Source organism: Danio rerio, chromosome 11 (genome assembly GCF_052040795.2).
Source record: "Danio rerio strain M-AB ecotype USA chromosome 11, GRCz13ab, whole genome shotgun sequence".
In the NCBI taxonomy this organism is placed as follows: Eukaryota; Metazoa; Chordata; class Actinopteri; order Cypriniformes; family Danionidae; genus Danio; species Danio rerio.
Genome location: NC_141031.1, coordinates 20,526,739 through 20,550,061, shown reverse-complemented (window position 1 = coordinate 20,550,061; position 23,323 = coordinate 20,526,739). Strand labels below are relative to the sequence as shown.

General features: G+C 36.6%; 1 protein-coding gene and 1 long non-coding RNA gene across 5 annotated transcripts in view; one reads left to right on the top strand and one right to left on the bottom strand.

The window, feature by feature from the left end:
- The first annotated feature begins 3,681 nt into the window (after nucleotides 1-3,681).
- The window catches only part of qrich1 (glutamine-rich 1), an 821,757-nt gene continuing 802,115 nt past the window's right edge, over nucleotides 3,682-23,323 (top strand). The window contains exons 1-10 of one of the 4 annotated variants that reach the window (XM_087271889.1): nucleotides 3,682-4,456; nucleotides 5,912-6,188; nucleotides 6,282-6,362; nucleotides 9,415-9,552; nucleotides 11,822-12,535; nucleotides 16,450-16,609; nucleotides 18,201-18,355; nucleotides 18,440-18,554; nucleotides 18,632-18,740; nucleotides 21,606-21,757. In XM_087271889.1, the coding sequence (XP_087128015.1) occupies nucleotides 5,940-6,188; nucleotides 6,282-6,362; nucleotides 9,415-9,552; nucleotides 11,822-12,535; nucleotides 16,450-16,609; nucleotides 18,201-18,355; nucleotides 18,440-18,554; nucleotides 18,632-18,740; nucleotides 21,606-21,757 (1,873 nt within the window). In that variant the 5' untranslated portion in view covers nucleotides 3,682-4,456; nucleotides 5,912-5,939. 4 annotated transcript variants of the gene reach the window in all.
- Nucleotides 6,826-12,374, bottom strand: LOC147841749 (uncharacterized). Its single transcript, XR_015502586.1, has 2 exons — nucleotides 10,930-12,374; nucleotides 6,826-10,881 (listed from the first exon to the last, which is right to left on the bottom strand). It is a non-coding gene; the product is annotated as an uncharacterized LOC147841749 (long non-coding RNA).

The window sequence follows — 23,323 nt, the reverse complement described above, 5'->3', positions numbered from 1 at the left end:
TGTTCTATAAATAATTTCAATGTGTACTGTTGTAGACAAAGTTTTTAGCCCTCCTCTGAACTTTTTTTCTTCAAATATTTCTCATGTTATTTTTAATTATTATTTAATTATTGAATATTTTGAATAATTAAAATATCTGTCTAAAATATTATTTTGATTTAAAGTTTGTTTTTCATGTTTCAAATATTATTTATTCTTGTGTTTAATGCTTTTCTCATTACGCTGCTTCAGTATCTCAGAGTCATTCAGAAATTATGTTTAATGCTGGATTAATGCACAAGAAAGTTTTTACTACAACAGTTTTGCAAACACATTTAATAACATTTCAAATATGTTTTGTGCATGCTTTATAAGTGTACATACATTGTTTACCCAGAGTGTTTACATGGTCATAATACAGCAAGTAATACAACAAGCATTTAGTTTGGGCTAGCTTTTGCAGCTAGACATTGCTTTGCAAGGCTCTGAATGGGTGAGCATTAGCCATTGGGAAGTGCCGTTTGTCTCTCCAGATGTGAATTATTCATGACAATTGTCACTTCCACGCATACAGTACACTGTTGGGTCAGTGTACTGTATGCGTGGAAGTGACAATAGACTTTACAAAATGTAAATCATTGTAATGCATTCTTTGAAAGAGAGAACAGAATAATTTTAACATAATAGTGAAGTGTTTTCTAGTTTTCTATTTTTCGGACATTATTACAGCAATTTTTTTTTCTTCTCCAAAACTCACTATACCCCAAAACTTACTCCATTTAAGTTCAAGTAATGAGGTATTTAATTAACTCATTACCTTCAACACTGAGTTCAAAATTCTTTTCAAATGAGTAGATTTATAACTTTTAGTACATTGTGAGTTAACTACACTCATTTCATTTGATGAAGTTGACTGGTGGGTTTTACAATGTATGTTTTCTTCCCAAGAAATTATTATTTCTCTGCACTGTAAAATAAAAGTTGACTCAACTTTAAAAACGGCAACCAGCTTCAAGACACTTTTTAGTTTACTCAACTAAAATCAAGTCAAGTGCAATACTTAGGTTGAAAGTTGAATCAACTCAAAAAAAGCGCTGCAGCAAGCCTTACAATTTTAAGTTGAGTCAATTTTTTACCGTGTGGAATAAAAGCAACTTTTATAATTATTGTTATTAATTTGAGGTCAGTAATATTATCCTCTTAATATTTTGTACAGAACAATTTACTGTTGTCCAATTATTTGTCTGGTTGTAATAAACCTTTAAGTTTTTATATGTATATAAGCACAAGACATTTAATCCCACTTCCATTGTTTTTAAAATACAGGAGTTTTAAAATAATTGTGTAAGTGTATTTATGTTTGGTTGTTGTGTGTGTGCCTATTTTTAAAGAGAATGTTCTAGCCACTGTGGGGAATAGACAGTAAAGTTTACTGAATTTAATTGAATGATTTAAATTAACAAGTCTAAAATATTGCAAAAAAGTGTTTATTTAGTAATAGAATATTTATTTTTTAAATATTTTTATTTTAAAATATATTCACAGTTGTATAGCTCAGTTTGAACCCCCTGTCATTTTTCATAATTCTTCAAAGTAGTTATTCAATTTAGTTCAATTCAATTCAGTTCAGTTCAGTTTAAGATTACTTGCATATTCACAATAGTTACTATTCGAAAGCAGCTTCACAAAAGGTTTTTGTATCTTATTGAAAGTTATTGAGTTACTATCAAAAGCAGATGTGAATCAGATGTGTTCAAATGAGGTAACTGGGCTCCTATTATATATTGAGTGAATTCATTATTAAATGGCTTCTGAATACTTTATGTTTATCCAAATGATAGGACAGGGTCATTGTGGGGTTAAGACAGAGACCGTGAGAATTAACTCTTTCTGAACTCATAACAGTGATGTGATAAAGCACGATTCCGCACATCTCCGCCGGTCCACCTTAAGCGCTCAGTCAGGCAGGCTTTTGCAGGGCGATCAGGGGGAGGCCCTCACTGACACATGCCTAGCGCTTTAAGGCGGACTGGAGCGGATAGAGCCCCGCTTAAAGGCACAAGCACGCTAAAATCACATACACTTTATACGTGTAAATGTCTCTTTATTGCGTTCAGTATGACAGTGTGAGATTTATAATGCTCAGAGTGATTTAGAAAGGAATTTGTTGTCTGTCTTTTATTTGAATAGTCTAATTGTGATTAATAATATAGCAAAGTATTTTACAGAGAACTATCCAGCAGGTGGTGCAGAGAGTAAGCAATGAAAAACAAACAAGCATATGTTACTTATAATTTACCCCTGAGGGAAAACAACAAAGTTTTAGATTGGATTTGGGCACAGTGATGTATTGGCTACACTGGCAATATGTGAATAGACAGGGTGGTAGAAGTGTTTTATGTTAGAGTGAAGCCGTTTAACATAAAGTGTCACACTCATCGAGCGCGCGCACCCGTGCCAAGCTGCTCACGAGCTCCGCCGGTGTTGCCATTTCAGCAGATTTTAAGCAATGCGGATGTTTTCAGGGGCTTATTGTTATTGTCAGTCGCTGCTTGTTCATACTTTTTTATTTACATAAATCTCATATATGTAGATCCCAACCGCTCGCCCTTCTTTTGTAAAAAACTATTTTTTTTTTACACAGACCCCCAACACTCTTTTGCGGGTCCCTGAAATCTATGTAGATACTTTATAATGGAATTTAGCTATCTGACACACACTATTTGTGTGTGTTTGCGTGTGTCTGTGGGATATTTTGGTTTAAAGACATTTGGTAATGTATATGGCTATTTATTGTTCATTTATCTTTATTATGGTACGTTTTACATTGTTTATGTTCTTATATTTGAAATATTTATTGGTGTTGTTGTTATTATTATTATTATTATTATTGTTATTATTATTATTATTATGCTATTAATATAATTATCATTATTAACATCATATTGTTAAAAAAGCTAATGAATTCAATCTAACACTTATTAATTTAGAATTTCAGTAAATATTTGAATTAAGTGTTGCATTTTCATTTACATGAAATGTTTTTGCTTCATTTTCATTGTCGGCATGTGTTGATTATTATTATGCTCTTATTAATAAAAATATTATTATCGAATTAGTTATCTACCAACACAGACAACAACAAAATTAATACCATAATAACAATAAACCAAGATACTAACCAACACAGTACTTGATAAACTAACTTAATTAGCTTCTCGCTTTTACACAGTGATCATTATATATATGGTTGTTTTTATTTTATTATTTGATATATTTTTAAAAGCTATAAAAATATTAATCACACTTTATATAATGAACAAATAAATATATTTGTATTTATTTATTGGAATAGTTTATAATTCCAATACATAATGTTATTAAATACTGCATTTCCAGCTTGTGTAACAATGGTTTTATTATAATAATTAGATTACTATGCTTTTATCATCCATGATAATAGATTCATCAATTTCTCGGTTGAGTATTGAATAGCATGTTTTGATGTACCCTGTAAATTTCTTATTCCTCTCCTACATTTTTTATTTTACCTCTTAAAAATAAAATGCATTCCAAATTATATGTTGGTGTGTTCTTGTTGTGATCTGGCAACTGCGCTCTGCGTTCATGCCATTGTGAGTGTGCTTGCGGCAGCAGTGGAGCCGGAAGGGGGAGCTGCGATTCCGTCCCCGCCTTCACGCTACAGGACAGCCCGGGGTCTAGCGCTGTCACAGCAGGCCTACTTCCGTCAGCTCTATCGCAAACATTATTATTAAAAAAAACACAATTACGGCCATCCAAGCCTTCCAAGCAGCGCATTTGTGTGTTTTCCACTACGGTAGGACATTTTTGCGCCCGGCCGCATCGGGCTTTCAATGCTTTCATTTATGTGTGTAGCAGAATAAGCACACGTCACGACATAAATCGCTCTTAAATGTTGACAAATGCATTGCGCTGCAAAAATACCGAGATAGAGCAAAGCAACCGGACTTGCCGTGTGCACGGCCAGCTTTAGCTGAGCTTTAGTGGGTTTTTGTTTTTTGAACGGCGTGTTTTGGCGGAAATTGCTTTGGCTTTTATTTAAGGTAGCATGGGAAGATTAGCACGCGAGCTCACGTTAGCCCCACATCTGCGCGCGCGATGCCACATCTACCGCGGGAATAATGCTTAATGCCACACAACAGCATATCAAAAATGTATTTAATATCCCAATGCGATTACTTGCGCCCGCTTCTGTGCGTTTTGGAGTTTCACTTGACAAAGGTTAGCGCGTTAGCATTAATGCTAGCTTATTTTCGGGGCAAAGCATTGAGTGGTCCAGTAACGTTGCTTGATTTACCGTAAGCAAAGCGAGTTTACAAACACACAAATACCGTTTATGTTATGTGATCGTTCATATTAAGGTTTGGTTTGTGATTCGAGAGGAGCCTCAATACAGCTCTTTTATTTTGCTTCAAGGGGTCCAAAGTCCAGCAAGGTTAGAGGCTCTTTCAGTCTGAATGCTTCATATACAGAGCTCTTCATCACTAAAATATCACACGAAACACCTTTAATCTTTAGTTTAAGCAATTATCTGTACATTTTAAAAGAATGCTTGCAGAATTCACATGTTTGTAGGATTGGCTATTCAAAATTCAACTAGACCTGCATTGTGTGCAGAGATTCTATTGAATGATTGATGTAACAATGTGAAGCGAGCTGCTATGGGCGATTGGGTTTACAGTCTTTAGAGTTAACTGTATGCTATAGGTTTTTCCTAATATTTCAAGCCTGAAACATGGAATATTTTATATTTACCTAATGTATTTTTATTTGCAAATAAATACAATTATTTTTATTTTTAATGTTATTAGTTAGCTTTAAAATAAAACACAAATGAACATTGCGAATCTATGCATTTTAAATCAAAGCTGTTTTATATGTAAACGGATACATGCATGCATCAATGTATTGCAAATTATGCATATAAGCATATTTGTATATTACAATAAAACAAGTTTATTTTGTGCAGTCTCCAAGGGTTTTTGTTTCAAGAACGTAATAAAACGAAAACCGATTTCCTTTGTTTTTAACATATTTTGCCTGGAGAATACAGCGTCATTATAACACTGCCTATTTACATTTACAAAAATGACTAATGACTAGGGATGTAACTATTCATACCATTCACAATACTAATCTCATGATTTACGATATAGTCACAATTAAAAAAAAAATTAAACAAATTGAAGGTGAAGTGCCCTTTCGTTTTTTTTTCTTAAATGCTGCACATTTTTTGTAAAATAATAAATTTTCTGCCATAACTAAATTGCTAAAAACAAATGAAAAAAATAAAGAATAATACAAACTAAAGAAGTAAAAAAAAAACATCTTCTCATTTTCGCTATAAAACACTGATGCACTGTGATCGCCATAGCATTCAAAGCTGCAAAGCATAATTTTTTTCATATAGACATCTGTGACAGTCCTTCTATTAGTACACGTCTTTTTGCAATATTTGCTCACACTTTGTGTTTCGTCCCACCGATTGTTTGGCGCTGATATGCAGGTAAAGTGAGTTTGCACCTGTAAAGAGCGCCCCCACTGTTCAAAAAATGTAACCATTCATTCAACATGTCTACCGATTTGAATCGTCACATATTTGAATTGATTTTCAACCGACTCACGGTGAATCGTTACATCCCTACTAGAAACACTGTAATGCAGGCCAGGCTAGTAATTGGCAATGTCACCTCGTATAGAAACACTTAAGCCCTGCACACAGCCATTAGTAAAATTTGTCATCTTTGCTTTGGTTAGACAAGTACTAACAAATCCAAATACTGAACACATAACATCCATGTGTGTTTTATAATAGTTTGTTCATTTTTAGAGTTTACACAAAGACAATAATGGTATCTTTGTAAACGTATACCCTTTGCTTGTGTTCTAGGCTCCTGTACAGGGTGGACTGACCTGTCATGAATGAGCCCATTGAAGGCGGTGCGATCTCGTTCGACGAGTATGTGCGGCAGAAGGCGCGCACTATACCTCAGCACCGCATGAAAGAGTTCCTGGAGTCGCTGGCCTCCAAAGGCCCAGAGGTGTTGCAGGAGTTCAGCCAGCAGACCAGCGGCACCACAACCACAATGGTGTACCAACAGGGTGCTAACTGCATCTACACGGACAGCACAGAGGTGGCGGGCTCATTGCTGGAGCTGGCATGTCCGGTAGGGACACTTCTATGGGCATTTTAGCTCTGAGATAAGATGTGAAAAGTATTAGATTGTTAAAAGTATTATTTCTGCTTTATCTTTGTGCAGGTTCAGGTGACGTCGACACAGATCTCACCCCAGCTGGCTGCAGCTGTGCATCAGGCATCTGAACAGCAGATCCAAGTACAGGTTTGATAGCTTTTCCAGTATTTACCAGGGAAGCTGTTTTTGTTGGAATACCCAAAATTCAATCATCAAAAAAATGCTTTCTCAAAGAACGTTTTGATAGTTATTAGGGATTTTTACACCTTTGTTAAGCTTCAGGTAACTCTAGGCTATTCGTTAACAGATGCTTCAAACTGTACACTCCTAAATCCTGGGTTAATGTTCTAATTTGCATATTTGCAGTGTCACTCTTTCTGATTGGATAAACTGCATGAACGGCAACCTTTTTTCCACATTATCTTATCAGTTATATAAAAAAAGTTGCTATATAGGTCCATACCCATTTTAAAGTCCCAAGAAACCCCTTTGTTTCAGCAGGGTGTTTTCACACCTCTACTTTGGAAAAGTCAGGATAGTGGGCGTGTCCAGCTCTGTTTAGGGGGGAGTGTCGGAGAAGCAAAAGAGGGATGGGTCTGTAAAAAGATTTGCATAAAAATGGGAGTGTCGATTTGGGCACGCACTGATTTTCATCATAACACACACACATACACACAGGGGAGAAAGACTGACTGTGTTTACATGGACATCAGTAATCAAATTATTTGCCAAATTATTAAATGGTGGACTTTAACTGCAGTTTGGCTCTTTCATTCAGGGAATTCATTCATGCCCCTCGTGACAAACGAGATATTTGGTTCGAGGAACTGCTCTAAGCGTGTATTTTTATGCAATGTTTGTTACCGCATGGTGAATGAGAGAAAAAACCCTCCGCATTTCCAAGAAACTTAGATGCACACGGCAGGTAGCGTCAAAAAGCTGTGTGTGTTATTCCTGTCACAAAATGCGGTGAAAATCCTACACGACGGTAAGTTTGATTGTGGTGCTAACATGTTTACACTCAGTGTAATAGTTAGTTCGATACGAACTAACTTTGCCATCTGAATAAACAAAGACCACTGGTTGCTCGCTCACCAAATCTGTAGAGACAGGACAATCAACAGCAACTAGTGCCGCGTCTTTATTAAGAGGTGACAATGCTCCGTCCCATGCACTGTAATCCACACGTAAGTCCAGCTGTGCTCTTATAGAGATAATAACCTTCACTGCAACAAATTATAAAAGCAACACTGCAGGCTTGTTTTACGAACACAACCTGGCGTCTCTCTGCCGTCTGAACACTGTAACATTAATGAATATTAATGAAGTGGCACAATGGAGCATGCTGATTGGTTTGAACTCAACAGAACTTGAAGTCCTACTCATGCATTAATGCAGCACACTCAGAGACGTAATAAGGAAATCCCAGGTACAGATGTCCAGTCTACACGCTGGAATACACGCTAAGATCTCATGGCCGTGACGTAGCTTCAAAAATTCGTTTTTGAACCGGAAGTACGAATTTGTTCGAAATAACACAAAAACAACCAATTTTCCCTTTTTAGTGAAATATGTCTCATAATAGTGTTTTTAGCAGTGTGGGACACATACAACTGTCAACAGCTCAAAAAATGTGTTTTGGTGTTTCGTGACCCTTTAGGCGTCACGGGATGAAATACAAATAGAAAATGCACTCAAAAAATACAAATGAATGAAAACAGAGTAAATCTTGCCATCTCTTGATCACTTTCTGTTGTGACATGACCTGATTCAAGTTTTCACCAGCAACAAGCAAACACAACTCCATAACACACTGAACTGAGTTAGCACAGCAATGCAGGGTTAACGCTGCAAATTGGTTTCATAACCTCAAGTAAAACACGGTACCAACACCACTTTCAAATGACAGGTGTGAAACATGTCTTTCCCTGGGATTAAAGGCGGTGTTTAGAACGATAATAACCCAGGGTCAAGCACAGTGTGAAAAACCTTATAGTACTTGGGAAATTAAACAGACGTTTATAATAAAAAAAAGTGTTTTAGGGTACATTTACACAACATCAAATTTTTTTGTGTGTTTAGACAACTAAAATGCAATTTCGTGGAAGCAGTGATGATATTTGCATATTAATTGCATGTTCAGTGGAGAGCCATTCACAAGTAGTTGAGAAACAACAACTGCAGGGGTGTATGCATCAGAGGTCAGATCATCTACTGGCCTGGCTTTGATAATACAGCATTTTTAGTAGTTTTCACAAATTTCTTTTTTGATGCCTCTTCTAAATAGTAAATGGGAAGTTGGTTCATGATTGTGATGTAAATGTACACTCACAGAAGAATGAATGTCAAATGTGGCCAGAGAGGCAAAAGGTTGAGTATTTGGTGACAATTAATATTTTGATGAACTATGCTTTTATGATGTGTTTTGTAAGCAGGCATGTTTGCTGCTTTTAAAGTCTGGCAGTAATGAAAAGCTTCAATATGCCAGAGGCTTTTCTTTTAATGAGTGGACTGTGAATTTGTCTTATTTTGTTTTGAGTGTAGATCATGAGTTTCAGGCATGATGGCTAGTGCTGCCAATTGTTATGATTATCTATCCTTTGTTGACAGAATGTTTGCTTTGTCTTTTACTGGGCAGTGTTAAGGTCTTTTACCACATAAAATTCAGAAAACGTGTCTCTGCCCTAAACAACTAGAACATTTTGGGTGTTTGTGATTGCTTATGTTAGATCAATTGAAGAATAGTTGTTGTTTATGTAGGCATGTGAAATGCAGTGTAAAGAGTAGCACATTTTCTAGAAAGATTTTGGCACAGTTTGACTAAACTTTAAATTTAGCTAGGATAAAATTATTGATTGAAGATGATAAAACATATAAAATTTCAAGCAAATCCTTTTCTTTCCATACAAATATTAAACACAACTATTTTGAACATGATAGCTGAACACTAAGTGCGCCATTTAGATGTTTTATTTCCTAGTAATGGTTTCTTTTTTTTTTTGCATTTCTTTTTTTTAATGATTTTTTTCACTATGGATAATATTTATACTAACCTGCAGTTGTGCATGTTTATAAAATGCTTTTGCATAAAAACATTGTTATAGGTGACAAAACGTTACTGAGACCTTCATTTTAGGGCCAGTGGACCAATCAGTTGGCAAGCACATGTCATGGTCTAAATACCTCTCTCTATTGACAGGTGCAGATTCAAGGTGAGCAGGGTCAGACAGTGGGCCAGGTACTTCAGGTGGCTTCTCCTACCCAACAGCAGCTACAAGGAGTTACTACAACACAGCTGGTACAACAGGGAGAGCTCACAGAGGAACAACAACAACAGGTAATGTGAAAATACATGACCAGCTTCTACAGTTTTAGCCAGGTTTGGCAAGTAAGTTTACACCTGGGGCCTCATGTATCAACGATGCGTACGCACAAAAACTTTGCGTACGCCAGGTTTCACGCTCAGAATCGCTCACGTTTGGATTTACTAACAATGAACTGAACGTGGGAATGTGCGCAGCTTCACGGCAGCTTTCTGGCTGGCGTACGCACATTTTTTGTGCGTGTCTGTTTTATTTCCATTGGCGACTCCTAGAGGCAGTTGTGTTAAATTGCTCTCTACAAAGTGTCTGTGCCTTGCAATGGCAGCTGTATGAGATGGGTTCATCTAGCAGGTATATAAGGTTTCCATACCATACATTTGACCAGCTAAACATTAAAGCCAATTTTCAGCGGTCGCCGGTTTTCCCAATGTAATCTGAGCTATCTACTGCATGCACATTGCTATAAAGACACTATCTGAAGATGAATTTGCATGCGTGAATCAGAAACATTTCCATTCAATAAATGTGCAAATTAATATTAATGATTCCAACTTGTCTTTCTCATAATAAATAGTTGGCAAAATCTAATATGTAGCGGGGGAAAAAAGAAGAGAGTTTATCAGACGCTGGATTCGAACCAAGTTCATGCTCGAACGTGTCAAAACATGTAGACATGCGTCTTACGAGCGCGCCACTGAGACTGTTAAAGTTACTGCAACATTTTACACCTATGAATCACAATATTTCTTTTATAATTCACTCAGTGCGATGTTCAGACCCAACTGTGTTAACCGCATTAGCTAAACTCTCCCACTCTATTTTTTTCTTTTGTTGTTAATTCCGGAGAACAAACTTGCAAATAACACCGCTTTTCTCCGGTCTACCTCCGAAAGGAGCACCTCCAATTCACATTCTGTTCAAAGTTTCTATTTTTGCCTGCTTTTGCCATTGCTTTTTCGTTGGGTTTTTCCAAAGTAGAGTCATTTGCATATTCATACGGGGGAGGTGGCAGGGAGGGGTTTTGTGCTTGTGCATGTTGCGCTCAGTTTCACGTTCATTCAGATGTACAAAAGAATATGTGTGAGACTCGGCGTACACAGTGTTTCATACATCTGAATTTTTTTCTGCGTACGCACATTTACAGCTTTGTGCGTACGCAATGTTTTAGTATGATTTCCACGCAAGTCTTCGTACATGAGGCCCCTGGTATGTATTTTTGACATTGTGATCACAAGTTGCATTACTAAACGCAGATGAAAACAGGATTTTAACTTTTAGTCTTCTTTTAAGCACGTCCAATAGTCAGAAATGCTTTTCAACAGATTGCTTTCATAGTGTAAACACTGATGTGGTTGAATGGATTTGAACCGCTACAAAAGCCCCTTACCAACCTAACATGTGACTTATGGAATTTTTCATGTGAAACCGCACCAAATCTTAGGGTTTGTATTCTTTAAAAGACCCAAAACCATTTTTATTTTTTTATTTACAACGTATAAGGTTAAAGCATTCAGAAAAATACAAACTATGTAGTACACGGATGATTCAACTTGCAAAAGTGTACGCTGCACATAAACAGGCTGCCAAAGGTAAAGTAAGCAGGTTTGACAAAAATTACTCACTAGTTATTATTATTATTTTTACAGGTTACTAATTTAAAATATAAATCATATTAGCACACAAATCAGCACACAAACCTGCACTTTTGATTTCAATCGACATCCCTGGCATTTAAATGGAATGAACAAACAAAATCTGCATTTTGATTCGGGTAAAGTATATGCCGGTGAAATGATTAACAGTGTACATCGGGAAGCGGGTTTTTGTACCTAACCTTGCGTATAACATGAGTTTGTCTATTCAGTAGCTCTTGTTTGTCACAATTGAGAGCTCCTGTGTGTGATGTAGAGTGGGATTAAAGGGTTACTTCACCCAAAATTAATTTACCCTTTCTCATGTTTTGAACCTTTGAGTGTTTTTCTGTTAAACACAGAAGATATTTTAAAGAATGCTGGTTGCTGTGACCCATTGACTTCCAAAAAAAAAAATATATATATATATATATATAATTTAAGGGCTCCCAGCAACCAACATTCTTTAAAATATATTCTTTTGTGTTTAACAGAAGAAAGAAACTCAAATGGGTTTTGAACATATGAATGCAAAGTAAATGGTTGTGCATTTTGGCTGACCACTTGTTATTGGATCACTGAAAACATGTTGATACCAAATGAAAACAGAGGCCATGATTCATAGCGTAACACTTGGCAAAATGTCTCTCAGATCCAGGCTCAGCTGGTGGCAGCAGTTGCCGGAGGTCAGCAGATTCAGATCCAAACAGTGGAGGCTCTGTCCCCTCAGCAGCAGGGTTCCCCCAGGGAAGTGGACCGACGAACTGGAGCCTCGCCTGCCGTCCTCCAGCCTGCAAAGAAACGCAAGGTGGACGTCCCTACAGTTGTGTCCTACTCGCTCCCTCAAGGGCAGCAGCTGGCTACCGTATTGGCCATACCGCAGGGCCAACAGCAGGGCTACTTGTCACTTCGACCAGACCTGCTGACCGTTGACAGCACTCACCTCTACAGTGCCACTGGTACCATCACAGGCCCGGCCGGCGAGACCTGGACCATACCCGTTTACTCTGCCCCGCAGCAGCAAGGTGTGGCCCACATCGCCATCCCACAAGAGGCCTACAGCACCGTGCAGGTCCAGGCCTCGCCAACCGATAAAGACAAAGACAAGATGATTATCGGTGCATCTCAGGCTGCAGGGGCAGTGGCAGTTCCAGTGTCCAGCTCAGGAGTGACCACTCAAGAGGAAGTTGTACATTCACTGTTTCCTGCGCAGTTTATGAATGGAAACATTCACATCCCTGTCGCCGTGCAGACTGTAGGGGGCGCTTATTCTGGAACAACGCAGGCCCTGCATATATGGGATCCACAACAACAGCAGCAGCACGTGCAGGATGGAGAAGTACAGGAACAACAGCTCCATCTGCAGGTGAATACAGCACCAACTCTTGCTTGTTTAAAGAGATACTTGAACCAAAAATCTTGAATGTTCTCTCATCAATTGATAGCCTCTGCTTAATCCAATCCTTTAAGAGTTTCTTTATTCTAAAGAACAAAAAGCATCATATTTTGAAGATATATGTGTATTGTCCCCATTGACTACCGTAGTATTGAGGGCTTGGAGATTTGGCCTAAAACCAAAATCTTATTTAGTTGAACATTTTAACTCTAATGTGATTAATGATTGATTATTTTATTGATTTATTTGATTTTTTTTTGCTCTCACAGTTCATGGACAAGTTTTGTATATTAAATATGCTCACATTTTACAAGTGAGAGATTTTTGAATGAAGGGTGAATTACTTAAGAATAATTGAAGGAAACACACTATCTACAATCTCTGATTATTTACTAAATGTCAACGATAAACAACTAAAATTAAAGCACACATTGCCTAAAGAACTTGGAATTATGGAAACAAAAAATTATTTTCAGGGTTTTTCATTTTAAAAGTAGAAAATAAGCAGTAGCTCTTCTAAATAAAATAAAATAAAATGATAAAATGCAAATCCTGTAGATAACATTTTTAACAGTTTTATCTTCTGCTAACAAATATTTTAATATAAAAAATAATTTTAATGTAATGGAAAATATGCCATCTCAAGGCATCTCTGGCGCAGCCTTAATGTAGTGCAAAGTAAGACTTAGGGTGCTTTCACATCTGTAGTTCGCTTCAGTTGGTCTGGACCAAGGGCAATAAATGATACATTGTTGCATTTTCTGCCGTCTTTTGGTCGTTTTCACACTACACTGCTGGCTTTGGTCCGAACCAGTTGAAACGAACCAAAATGCAGTAATCTGACAAAATCCACATCTCTCATTGGCCAAATGTTGTTGAACATATTTCCTAAATCGCTTATTGATTGGTCGGAATTCACGTGCGGGGAAAATGCAAATGAACTACCGCAAGTAAACAAAACAGGCAGACACAAAATGTTGTTTTTACTCTTGAGGGAAACTACACATTTTGAGAATGAAGCACGGCCGCGGCTGGAAAACAGGGTTTTAATGCATCGCTCGTCACATCAGGAGGAGGCGTGAATTTAATTAGCAAACTGTGACATGGTCATCTTGCGGAAATATCACCAACGATCCATCAGGTAATGTTTTCCCCTCTCTCTCTGTTGGTAAAGCGATGTCAACAAATATTTTCCTCCATATACCATAATGCACAGCGCATCGGCCTAAGGCAGCTGGATTAGTCCAAGAGGCACAGTACTTATTGCGGTTGGACCTGTTTTAGTACGGATCATATCCTCACCACAAACGAACCGCTCCAGGGTTCGTTTGAAAGCGAACCGAGACCACCTCTTCAAGCAGGTCTTGGTAAGCTTATTTTGTCCGCTTTCGGTGCACACTCGAGTACGATTGCTGCATTCTCACCTGCCCAAACGAACCGCACCAAAAGGGGTAACGAACCCTAGTGCGATTCAATCAAACTAAATAAGGCAGGTGTGAAAGCACCCTCAAAAATGGGTCCATTGTCCTACTTGACCAGAGATGTGGCTGCAAAGTGGCAGCAGTAGTATAAATCAGCCTTTAACAGAGTTGGGTCATGTGACTCCACATGTGGTATGGAAAGTGATTGAAAAATTTGTCCTGGAAAATTTTGATCGATTATAGGTTCTAATTGTCAATTTTGTTTAATTTTCGATTAATCACTCTGCCCTAATAGTTTTTCCCCCATAGTATTGAAGTCAGTGGTGATTTACATTTTGGTTTTCTGCATGTCTTCTTTTATTTTCAGCAAAAAATGCTCACACTGTACAATAAGATTGTGTTAATGTATTAATTAACATGAACAAATAATGAACAATACATTTACTAGAGTGTTTGTACTTTGTTATTATTAGCTAATAAAAATAAAGTTGTTCATTGTTAGTTCATGTTAACTCGCAATAGGCATGGGCTGGTATAAGATTCTGACGGTATGATAACCTTGGATAAAAATATCACGGTTTCACTGTATTGTGATTACTGCTCTGAAATATATTATTTTAAAATGTTTGGATTAAAAATTAAACTGCTTTTCCATTTGAACACAATATATTTTATTTTGAGAAACAAAGATAATTTGGAGCAGTAGCAAAACATGTCAGGCTAAATAATTCAAATGAATCATTGACTTCTGCTGTTTTTATTTGTTTTAAAAACACAGATTTCTTTACAATTTAAAAGGGTAGTATACAATTTAAAAATAGTATACATACCTTAGGAATGGAATAGCAGAAAATTTTTACAGTTTTAAAACCTTGACTTTTCTACGGAACCCCGGAAGGGACGTAGTGGGGGAGAAAAAAAATGGGTGGGTGAAAAAAAAATAATGGGTGAAAGAAAAAAAATGGGTGGGAGGAAAATATATATTTCTAAGTTTTTTGCGTTCTCTCGCAAAGTTGTTTTGCGTTCCCTCGCAAAGATGTTTTGCGTTCCCTCGCAAAGATGTTTTGCGTTCCCTCGCAAAGATGTTTTGCGTTATCTCGCAAAGATGTTTTGCGTTATCTCGCAAAGATAATTTGCGTTCTCTCGCAAAACTGTGTCTCCACAAACACTTCCTGTTCACTGCACTCACGTAAACCCTCCCGTTTTTGCTGAAATTCTCCCGTATTTTACCATTCTATCCCACTTTCTTTACATTACTGTGCGCTGATTGTCGCCTATCACTTTGCAACCTCTGAACCAGTGAATGCATGTTTAAGCGCTGACTGACAGACGCGCTTCGTATAATAAACTGATCCCAGATCAGCGTCTGTACGCGCCATTTAAAGGGACACTTCTGTTATCAAACAAGTGCGCAGCAAATGAATCTCATGTTTTGTTTAGTTTGATAACAGAGGTGTCTCTGTAAGAATGCACAGATCTATAATGAAAGCAGTCCATTACTTTAGAAGCAGTTTGTGCTCATTTAAGAGAAAATAAGCTGTTTAAAATAAAACATGCAGGACGGAGATGTTTCATATTATTCAGTGTATTTGTCTGTTTAAACATACACCCGCTCCTCTGTAAATGGCGTGTACAGACGCTAATCTGGGATCAATTTATTGTACGAAGCGCGTCTGTCAGTCAGCGCTTATACATGCATTCACTGGTTCATAGGTAGCATACGCACAGTAATGTAAAGAAAGTGGGGTAGAATGGTAAAATACGGGAGAATTTCGGCAAAAACGGGAGGGTTTACGTGAGTGCAGTGAACAGGAAGTGTTTGTGGAGACACAGTTTTGCGAGAGAACGCAAAACATCTTTGCGAGATAACGCAAAACATCTTTGCGAGGGAATGCAAAACATCTTTGCGAGGGAACGCAAAACATCTTTGCGAAAAAAAAACGCAAAACATCTTTGCGAGGGAACGCAAAACTTTGCGAGAGAACGCAAAAAACTTAGAAATATATATTTTCATCCCACCCATTTTTTTTTTCTTTCACCCATTATTTTTTTTTCACCCACCCATTTTTTTCTCCCCCACTACGTCCCTTCCGGGGTTCCGTACTTTTCCAAACCGCGTATACTTTGAAAACAATTATCGTCCGATGCCTAACTCACAAGGCTTTAAATAATGTTAACACGCACAAGGTTGGAATTTAATAATGCTTTAGTAACTGTTAGACTATGATTAATAAATGCTGTACTAGTAATGTTCATTTCTAATTCATGTTAGTAAATACATTAATGAAACAAACCTTTTAAAAAATGTTTAACTCAAGTTTAGAACAAGTTTGTAGAGTAAATATTTTTTTTGGGATGAACTATCTCTTTAAATATTTAAAGCTCATGTGTATTTAACCATAGTGAAGATGCTTATTTCTTGTTTAGCAATATGCTGAGATACTGATGTTCTGTGTTTTTCAGGCGCAGACCGAGGCAGAGCCACAGGTAGAGCCTCCTCCTGAGCTGGTCCTCCCAAACACGCTGAAGCCTGAGGACGGGCTAGAGGTCTGGAGGCTTTGGGTTCAGCGCAAAAATGCTGAGCTGGACAAAAATGAACAAAATAAGCTGGCACCTATTGGACGTGAGTTTACTTTTTCAATTTTTTTTCTTTCTCTCCTTTTCATGATGCTGCTCAATCTAGGCTTGTCACAATCTGAAACCTTCAGTAGCATGTAGCAAAATGAGTAAAATTTTTTGATTCAGTACAAGAGCCTTATATAAAGATTACAAAATTTATCTAAGGCTATGACATTGACAATTTTCAACTAAAACCAAATTGTTTCTGATTAGCAACTTCTCTTGAATAAAGTGATTAAATGTGGAAAAACAAAATCAACGTTTTTGAAATTTAAGCAATTAGCTGTTTTTTCAAGATTAACTGTTCAATATACTTTTTTTACTAGTACAGTTTTTCAACATTGACTTTATTTTATTGTATTATTCACAATATGTATTATTATTTCATCTGATTCACTAGAGATGAAAGTGTCATTTCAAATGACCGTTTATATACTGTGTCTGTCTGTCTCTGTGTGTGTATGTAATTAGATTGACTTAAAAGTGACTTGCTAGACCAAGCTACGACTTGACGTGACTTGAAGTAAGCAATGACTTGACTTGACTTGAGTCCGACAAAAATTGACTTGACTTGACTTGCTTGATACTTGAAGGTTATGACTTGAAACTTACTTGTGACTTGCACATCAAATGAAATTTTTTATATTAGTCAATAATATTACTGTACTTAATTAAAAAAAAAACTAATAAATATAGACTTACTCAAGTAAAAGAACAGAATTAATGATGGGCTGAAAATCTGCAGAATGCTGCGCTTGCAGATTCTGTGTGGGCCTTGTGTTAAGCAATTTGGCTGTTTGCACCAGATGAAACATCACAGAAATTTAAATACAGCCATTCAGAAGTACAGAATAGTACACTTACTGAATGAAATGGTAAGATTTATAATCTAAATAAAACATATCAAACCTCTTTATCGTTAATAAGTGTACATGCTGAATCACTGATATGTGTTGGCTTGCACAAGTTCACAGTTGTCAGCTCTAAAGTTCAATTTCAAATGGTTTATTTTATTTTCAAGATTTAAGGTGAACTATGAGCTTCTGCTTTCAATAGTATGATAATAAATGTCATGTAAAATGGCATTTAAACTCACATTATTAGCATTTAACACTGAATAAAGCACATGAGGTGTACCTGAGCTGATCATTGTCAGTTCTGTTGTTCAGCTGCAAGAAATAAAAGCTGTTTCTAAAATATAAAGTTTGGATGTTTTTTTTAGGACAAAAACTCATTTTAATATGGAAAATATTCCTTCTATCGCATGCTTTTGCTTTTATTTAGAACATGGTTTAAATCTGTCTTAAATCAGCCTTTAGCTTGACAGTCAGGCACACTGCTGTTGGCAATCTGGCAACCTGCGATTGTGTCTTTTTAACCAGGAGTGAAAATACCTTGTTCGACCACTGGGTGTCAAACTTACATACTGCACCTTTAAGTATGAACTGCTTTGGAAGTGAAAATAAAGAGTTTACTCTAGATTGTTGAAAAAGAGCTTAACAGATCCTCCGAAACTTACAGAGCTATGACCTATTTTTGTTAAGCCTCCAAAGACGTTCACATGCGCTAAAATAAACCTCCGTTTGTCTCTGCAGGTCGACAGCCGCTGCGCTTCCAGGACGATCTTGTGTCGAGTTCAGTGGGAGAGTTGAACCTGGCTCTGTCCCTGATGACTCAAGAGGCCCGTGGGCTGGAGGGAGAGCTGTTCGAACCCGATTCATTATACTATGTATTTTTATGTATACAGAAAGTATGTCAGATTACTCGTAGTCTTTTTGTAATACAGATTCTGTTTAGTTTGCTTAAGCTAATTTTTCTTTTTTCCCTAATATAGTACATGTTTGAGAACGGCAGAGTAGACGACATCTTCTCTGATCAGTACTATAGCCGCTTCTGTCAGTGTTTACACAAAATTTTGGAGGAGTGGAGGCCCAGTATTCATCCTCTTGGTGAGTCTTTTTATTGTTATAAACATTTTTGGTTTGTAATAAACGGAGTGTATCCTAACTGTTCTTGCATTTGCCAGGCTATATCATCCCAAGTCATGTGACAGAGGAGATGCTGTGGGAATGTAAGCAGTTGGGAGCTCACTCACCAGCCACTCTCCTCACTACACTGATGTATTTCAACACCAAGTGAGTCTCCTTCCCTTTTCAGTACTCTAATGCAGGGGTTTTCAAACTATGGGTCGCGACCATACTAGTGGGTCGCACAGTGAACAAACGTGAGTTGCGCAACGTCACATAGCTTCAGCTATATTTTTGTTGCGGTGAATCAAAACCAGTACAATAATGAGCGAACGACTCTTTAGAGAAAATTTTTTTTTCAAAAAAATCGTTTGGGTTAAACACATGAACTGAAACAGTCTGAATAAGTATTCATTGAACCACTGAGCAGGGCTGGCCCGTGGCATAGGCAGTATAGGCAAATGCTAAAGGCGCTGTACATCCAGGGGGGCGCCAGAAATGAGCGCGGTTAAGTTGGTTTTGTTTTCGATATTCCTGACACATTCAGTTATAGCGGCAATAACTCAAAAACCTCTTACCCTAAAAAGATCTAAAGTGTGTTTCCTTCAAAACGACAAAGTTGGTTATGTTTCACAGCTGTCACTTTCTTTTTTTCGCTTGACATTTCGACCAATGCTCCGTTTGAGCACTAGCAATCTGCGTTTCCCCGGGAGAGCTCGTGCTGAGCGAAGCTCTCAGTAAATGACCGTCGGAAAAGTGCTTCTTGTTTTTTTTTTTTTCCCTCGTCCTGCGTGTTTTATTTAAAACACAACTAATTTTCTCTTAAATGAGCACAAACAGTTACTAAAGTAGTCGAATGCTTCATTATAGAGCTGTGCATTCTAACATTAACTCCTCTGTTATCAAACAAAACACAATAAGAGATTCATTTGCTACTCTTCACTAAATGACTATAGTAACTTTAATCAATATGCAGCAATAATATCAAGATCTTTTCTGCAATAACTTTAATAGTATTGACATATTTATCTAACATTTTCCCAGCTTGTTGTAGTCGATCAAAAAGCCATTTAGTTTCTTATGACTATACACTAGCAGTGGAATTTACTGCGATGTGATGGGGCACCAACTGAAATTTTGCCTAGGGTGCCAAATTGGTTAGGGCTGGGCATGTGACTGAGTCCGATTAATTTGTTTTGAACTGTCACGTGTCTTTTATGCTTAGAAAAGCTTGCAAGTGCTAGCATAAAATCCTTAAAACTTAAACAACACCTGACAACAAAACATTCTGAATATGTCCACAAAGGTTTATCATATTCTCTTCTGAAAAAAAAAAAGAGTATCTTTGTCAACAAAAAAATGATCACAGCCAACATCCCACAAAAAGCACTTCGAGCCTCATTTTGTGCATATCAAATCGCAAAATCCAAAAAGCCACACACCATATATTTTTAACTGCTTTAAATGGATACATTTTTACCCATTTTTCCATATTAAAATATTATGGTGGGTCTTGAGTTGAATTACTTGCCTAGGTGGGTCCCGGAATAAAAAAGTTTGAGAATCCCTGCTCTAATGCACATGGTGTCAGGATGTGTTTCCATTAATCTGATCACAAGTAGCAAAACACTGCATGGTCTTTTCGAGTGATCAAAACACCTAATTCTTTGCATTAAATTAATTTGTATTCATATACGCTTTATCTAATTACTTTTGAAATGTAGACGGTAATCTATATAGCAGTGCTGTATTAGGAAGCCATTGGCATTAACAGAAAAGAAATACAAATATGTATATTTGTTCCTGCTACTCAATTCCTATATTATTATTAACAACTTTTTTTAATCGTTTCATCGAACATCGAAAATGTTCACTGAAAGTAAATGCTACGCAATTAAAGGGATTTATTCTTTAAATGTACAGCAAGTAAATTTTGCAAGCGTGTTATTATCGTAGAATTAGATTTTAGCCAATCAGAATCAAGATCTAGAAGAACTGTTGCATAAATTAGCAATATCACGCTTGTAGCACTGCAATATGGTTGTATATAAGCACTTCTGTAATTCAAGTGGGATGATGGGTTTATACAGCTATTAGACTGCATATGTGTGTATAAATATAACAAATAAAAAAGTAAAAACAATCAAAACCCTTTTTGTGTGAGGAGCTACTACCTTCTGCCACGGATTCACATCAGCAGCTTGAACGTCTGAACAGCAAAAGCCATTGCTAAATGTGTTAGTTTAGAACAAGGAGATATTTCATTGCATCATGTAGAATATTTTAATTTTTTAGTGATGACACAACAGATGATCTTGCCCACAGATTAGGATTATACATCAAGCTCCAGAATAAGTGTCCATCAGCAAGGTGAACGGCCACTGATGCACTGCTGGGGAAGTGATACACGTAAGCGAAGAGAATGCCCCAGAGATGATTCTAGTAGAATATTGCATGGCTCACAACCAATCAGACTAACTGATTTAATAGTTCTTTGCCATGATGACAGTAAATAATATTTGACTAGATATTTTTCAAGACACTTCTATACAGCTTAAAGTGACATTTAAAGGCTTAACTAGGTTAATTAGTTTAACTAGGCAGGTTAGGGTAATTAGGCAAGTTATTGTATAATAATGGTTTGTTCTGTAGACTAAAACAATAAAAACAAATCTAAAACAATATAGCTTAAAGGGGCTAATATTATTGACTGTAAAATGTTTTTAAAAAATAAAAACTGCTTTTATTCTAGCTGAAATAAACAAATAAGACTTTTTCCCAGAAGAAAAAATATTATCAGACATACTGTGAAAATGGCATTGCTCTGTTTTTGTTCATTTGAGAAATATAAAAATAAAATAAAAAAAATACAAAGAGGGGCTAATAATTCTGACTTCGACTGTGTGTATTCGTGTGATGTATGTATGTATGTATGTATGTATGTATGCATACACACACACACACACACACACACACACACACACACACACACACACACACACACACTGGAGTTCAAATGTCATCTTTTCACAGGTACTTTCACTTGACCACAGTGGAGCAGCATATGAAAGTGGCCTTCTCCAAAGTGCTCAGACATACAAAGAAGAATCCCACCAACCCTAAAGACAAGAGCACCAGCATCCGCTACCTGAAAGGAGTTGGACCACACCATGTCGGACAGAAAGGTTAGGATTTGGGCTAAAATGGCCAGATGTTGTCATGTTACAAAGAAAATTGTAAACTTTAATCAAGAGTTATGCAGTATTTATCTTGTATGTTAACGAAGCAATTGTTTTTTTATGATTTTTTAGCTTTAATTGTCAAAAAACATCCAATATTCATTGTTCCAACGGGTCATGGAATTTCAGGAATATCATGGAATTTTAAAGGTTCTGTTCAGTCAGGGAATTTAGATTTTTTTTTGGTCCAAGACATGGAAAATCAGAGATTTTGAGAAATATGTCTGATTAATGTTGCCTAAAAGAAGTAAATTTTGTAAATTTACACCAATATTTAGGGCATTTCTTGTTTGTTTGTTGTGAAAATGTACACCTTAGTTCTTTCTTTTTTAACCTTAGGAACCATTGGTCTATAATTTATATAAAAGAAGCCCAAAGAAACAAAGAGAAGAAATGTGAATGTGTGCTGCAATAATGTCACATGACATGGCACATGTATGGCAAAAATGTATTGCACACCGGACAACAGGGTTGTGCCGCTAAACGAACACAAAAAAAGTTATTTATCTTTTATATCCGTTATTAATAGCCTATTTAAGTTTTAAGGAGGCTTATAGACTATTTTTCATTTTTTCATTTTTATAGCCTAAAATATATTTTATTTATTTATTGAAAATAAATAATTCGTTTTGCCATTAAAGAATTATTAAACAGATTATTAATAATCTATCAAAGAACATTTTACTGAGCTCAGTAAAAAGTTTTAGGTCAAATAGGCTATTTAATATTAGAGCAATAGGCTAATGCCGACTCGCTGCTGCCATGTCTAAAATGAAACTCCGAAAATAATAAACACATGCCAAGCGCAACATTGTGTTAGATCTTAGCAAATACAAATGTGACACTATTGATGATTACTTTTGTGATTGATTAGACCTGAAGCTGCGCTCAACTGAACAAAAACATGAAAAACTTCACCGCATAGAAACAGTCACGTGCGGGCGGCGAGGCCTCCATCCACCTCCTTTCTAAAAGGATCAAAATGCATCCTTGTTTCTTCAGTGTGTAGATAAATGTCATTTCATTTGCTTTCATTCATGTATATTATATCCATTTTGTGGCAGTCCCACGGGCCGAGGATAACAGCATGAACCCAAATTCACCATCAAATCTTGTCTCGCGTTGCACTGTTGCATCGAGTCTTGTTTGATATAATTTTGGTCTCAAAGCCCGTTCAGCTGTAAGAGCGTAGTGATTTGCATTGGTTTGAATTATTATCCAAAATTAAACGTTATGCTAATGCTAAAGGTTATTAAAAAATCAGGCGAAAGGTTAAAAATTATGTTTAGATATGGTTAAATATAATAATTATAATTTTATATATATATATATATATATATATATATATATATATATATATATATATATATATATATATATATATGTAATTTATAATTTATATTTATTATTATTATTATATAACACTGTCGCGCCCGCATGCGATAGTATCGTGTATCGGCGATCTCACAGGGGGGCGAAATGGCGATCTAAAAATTTCTTATCTCGCCCAAC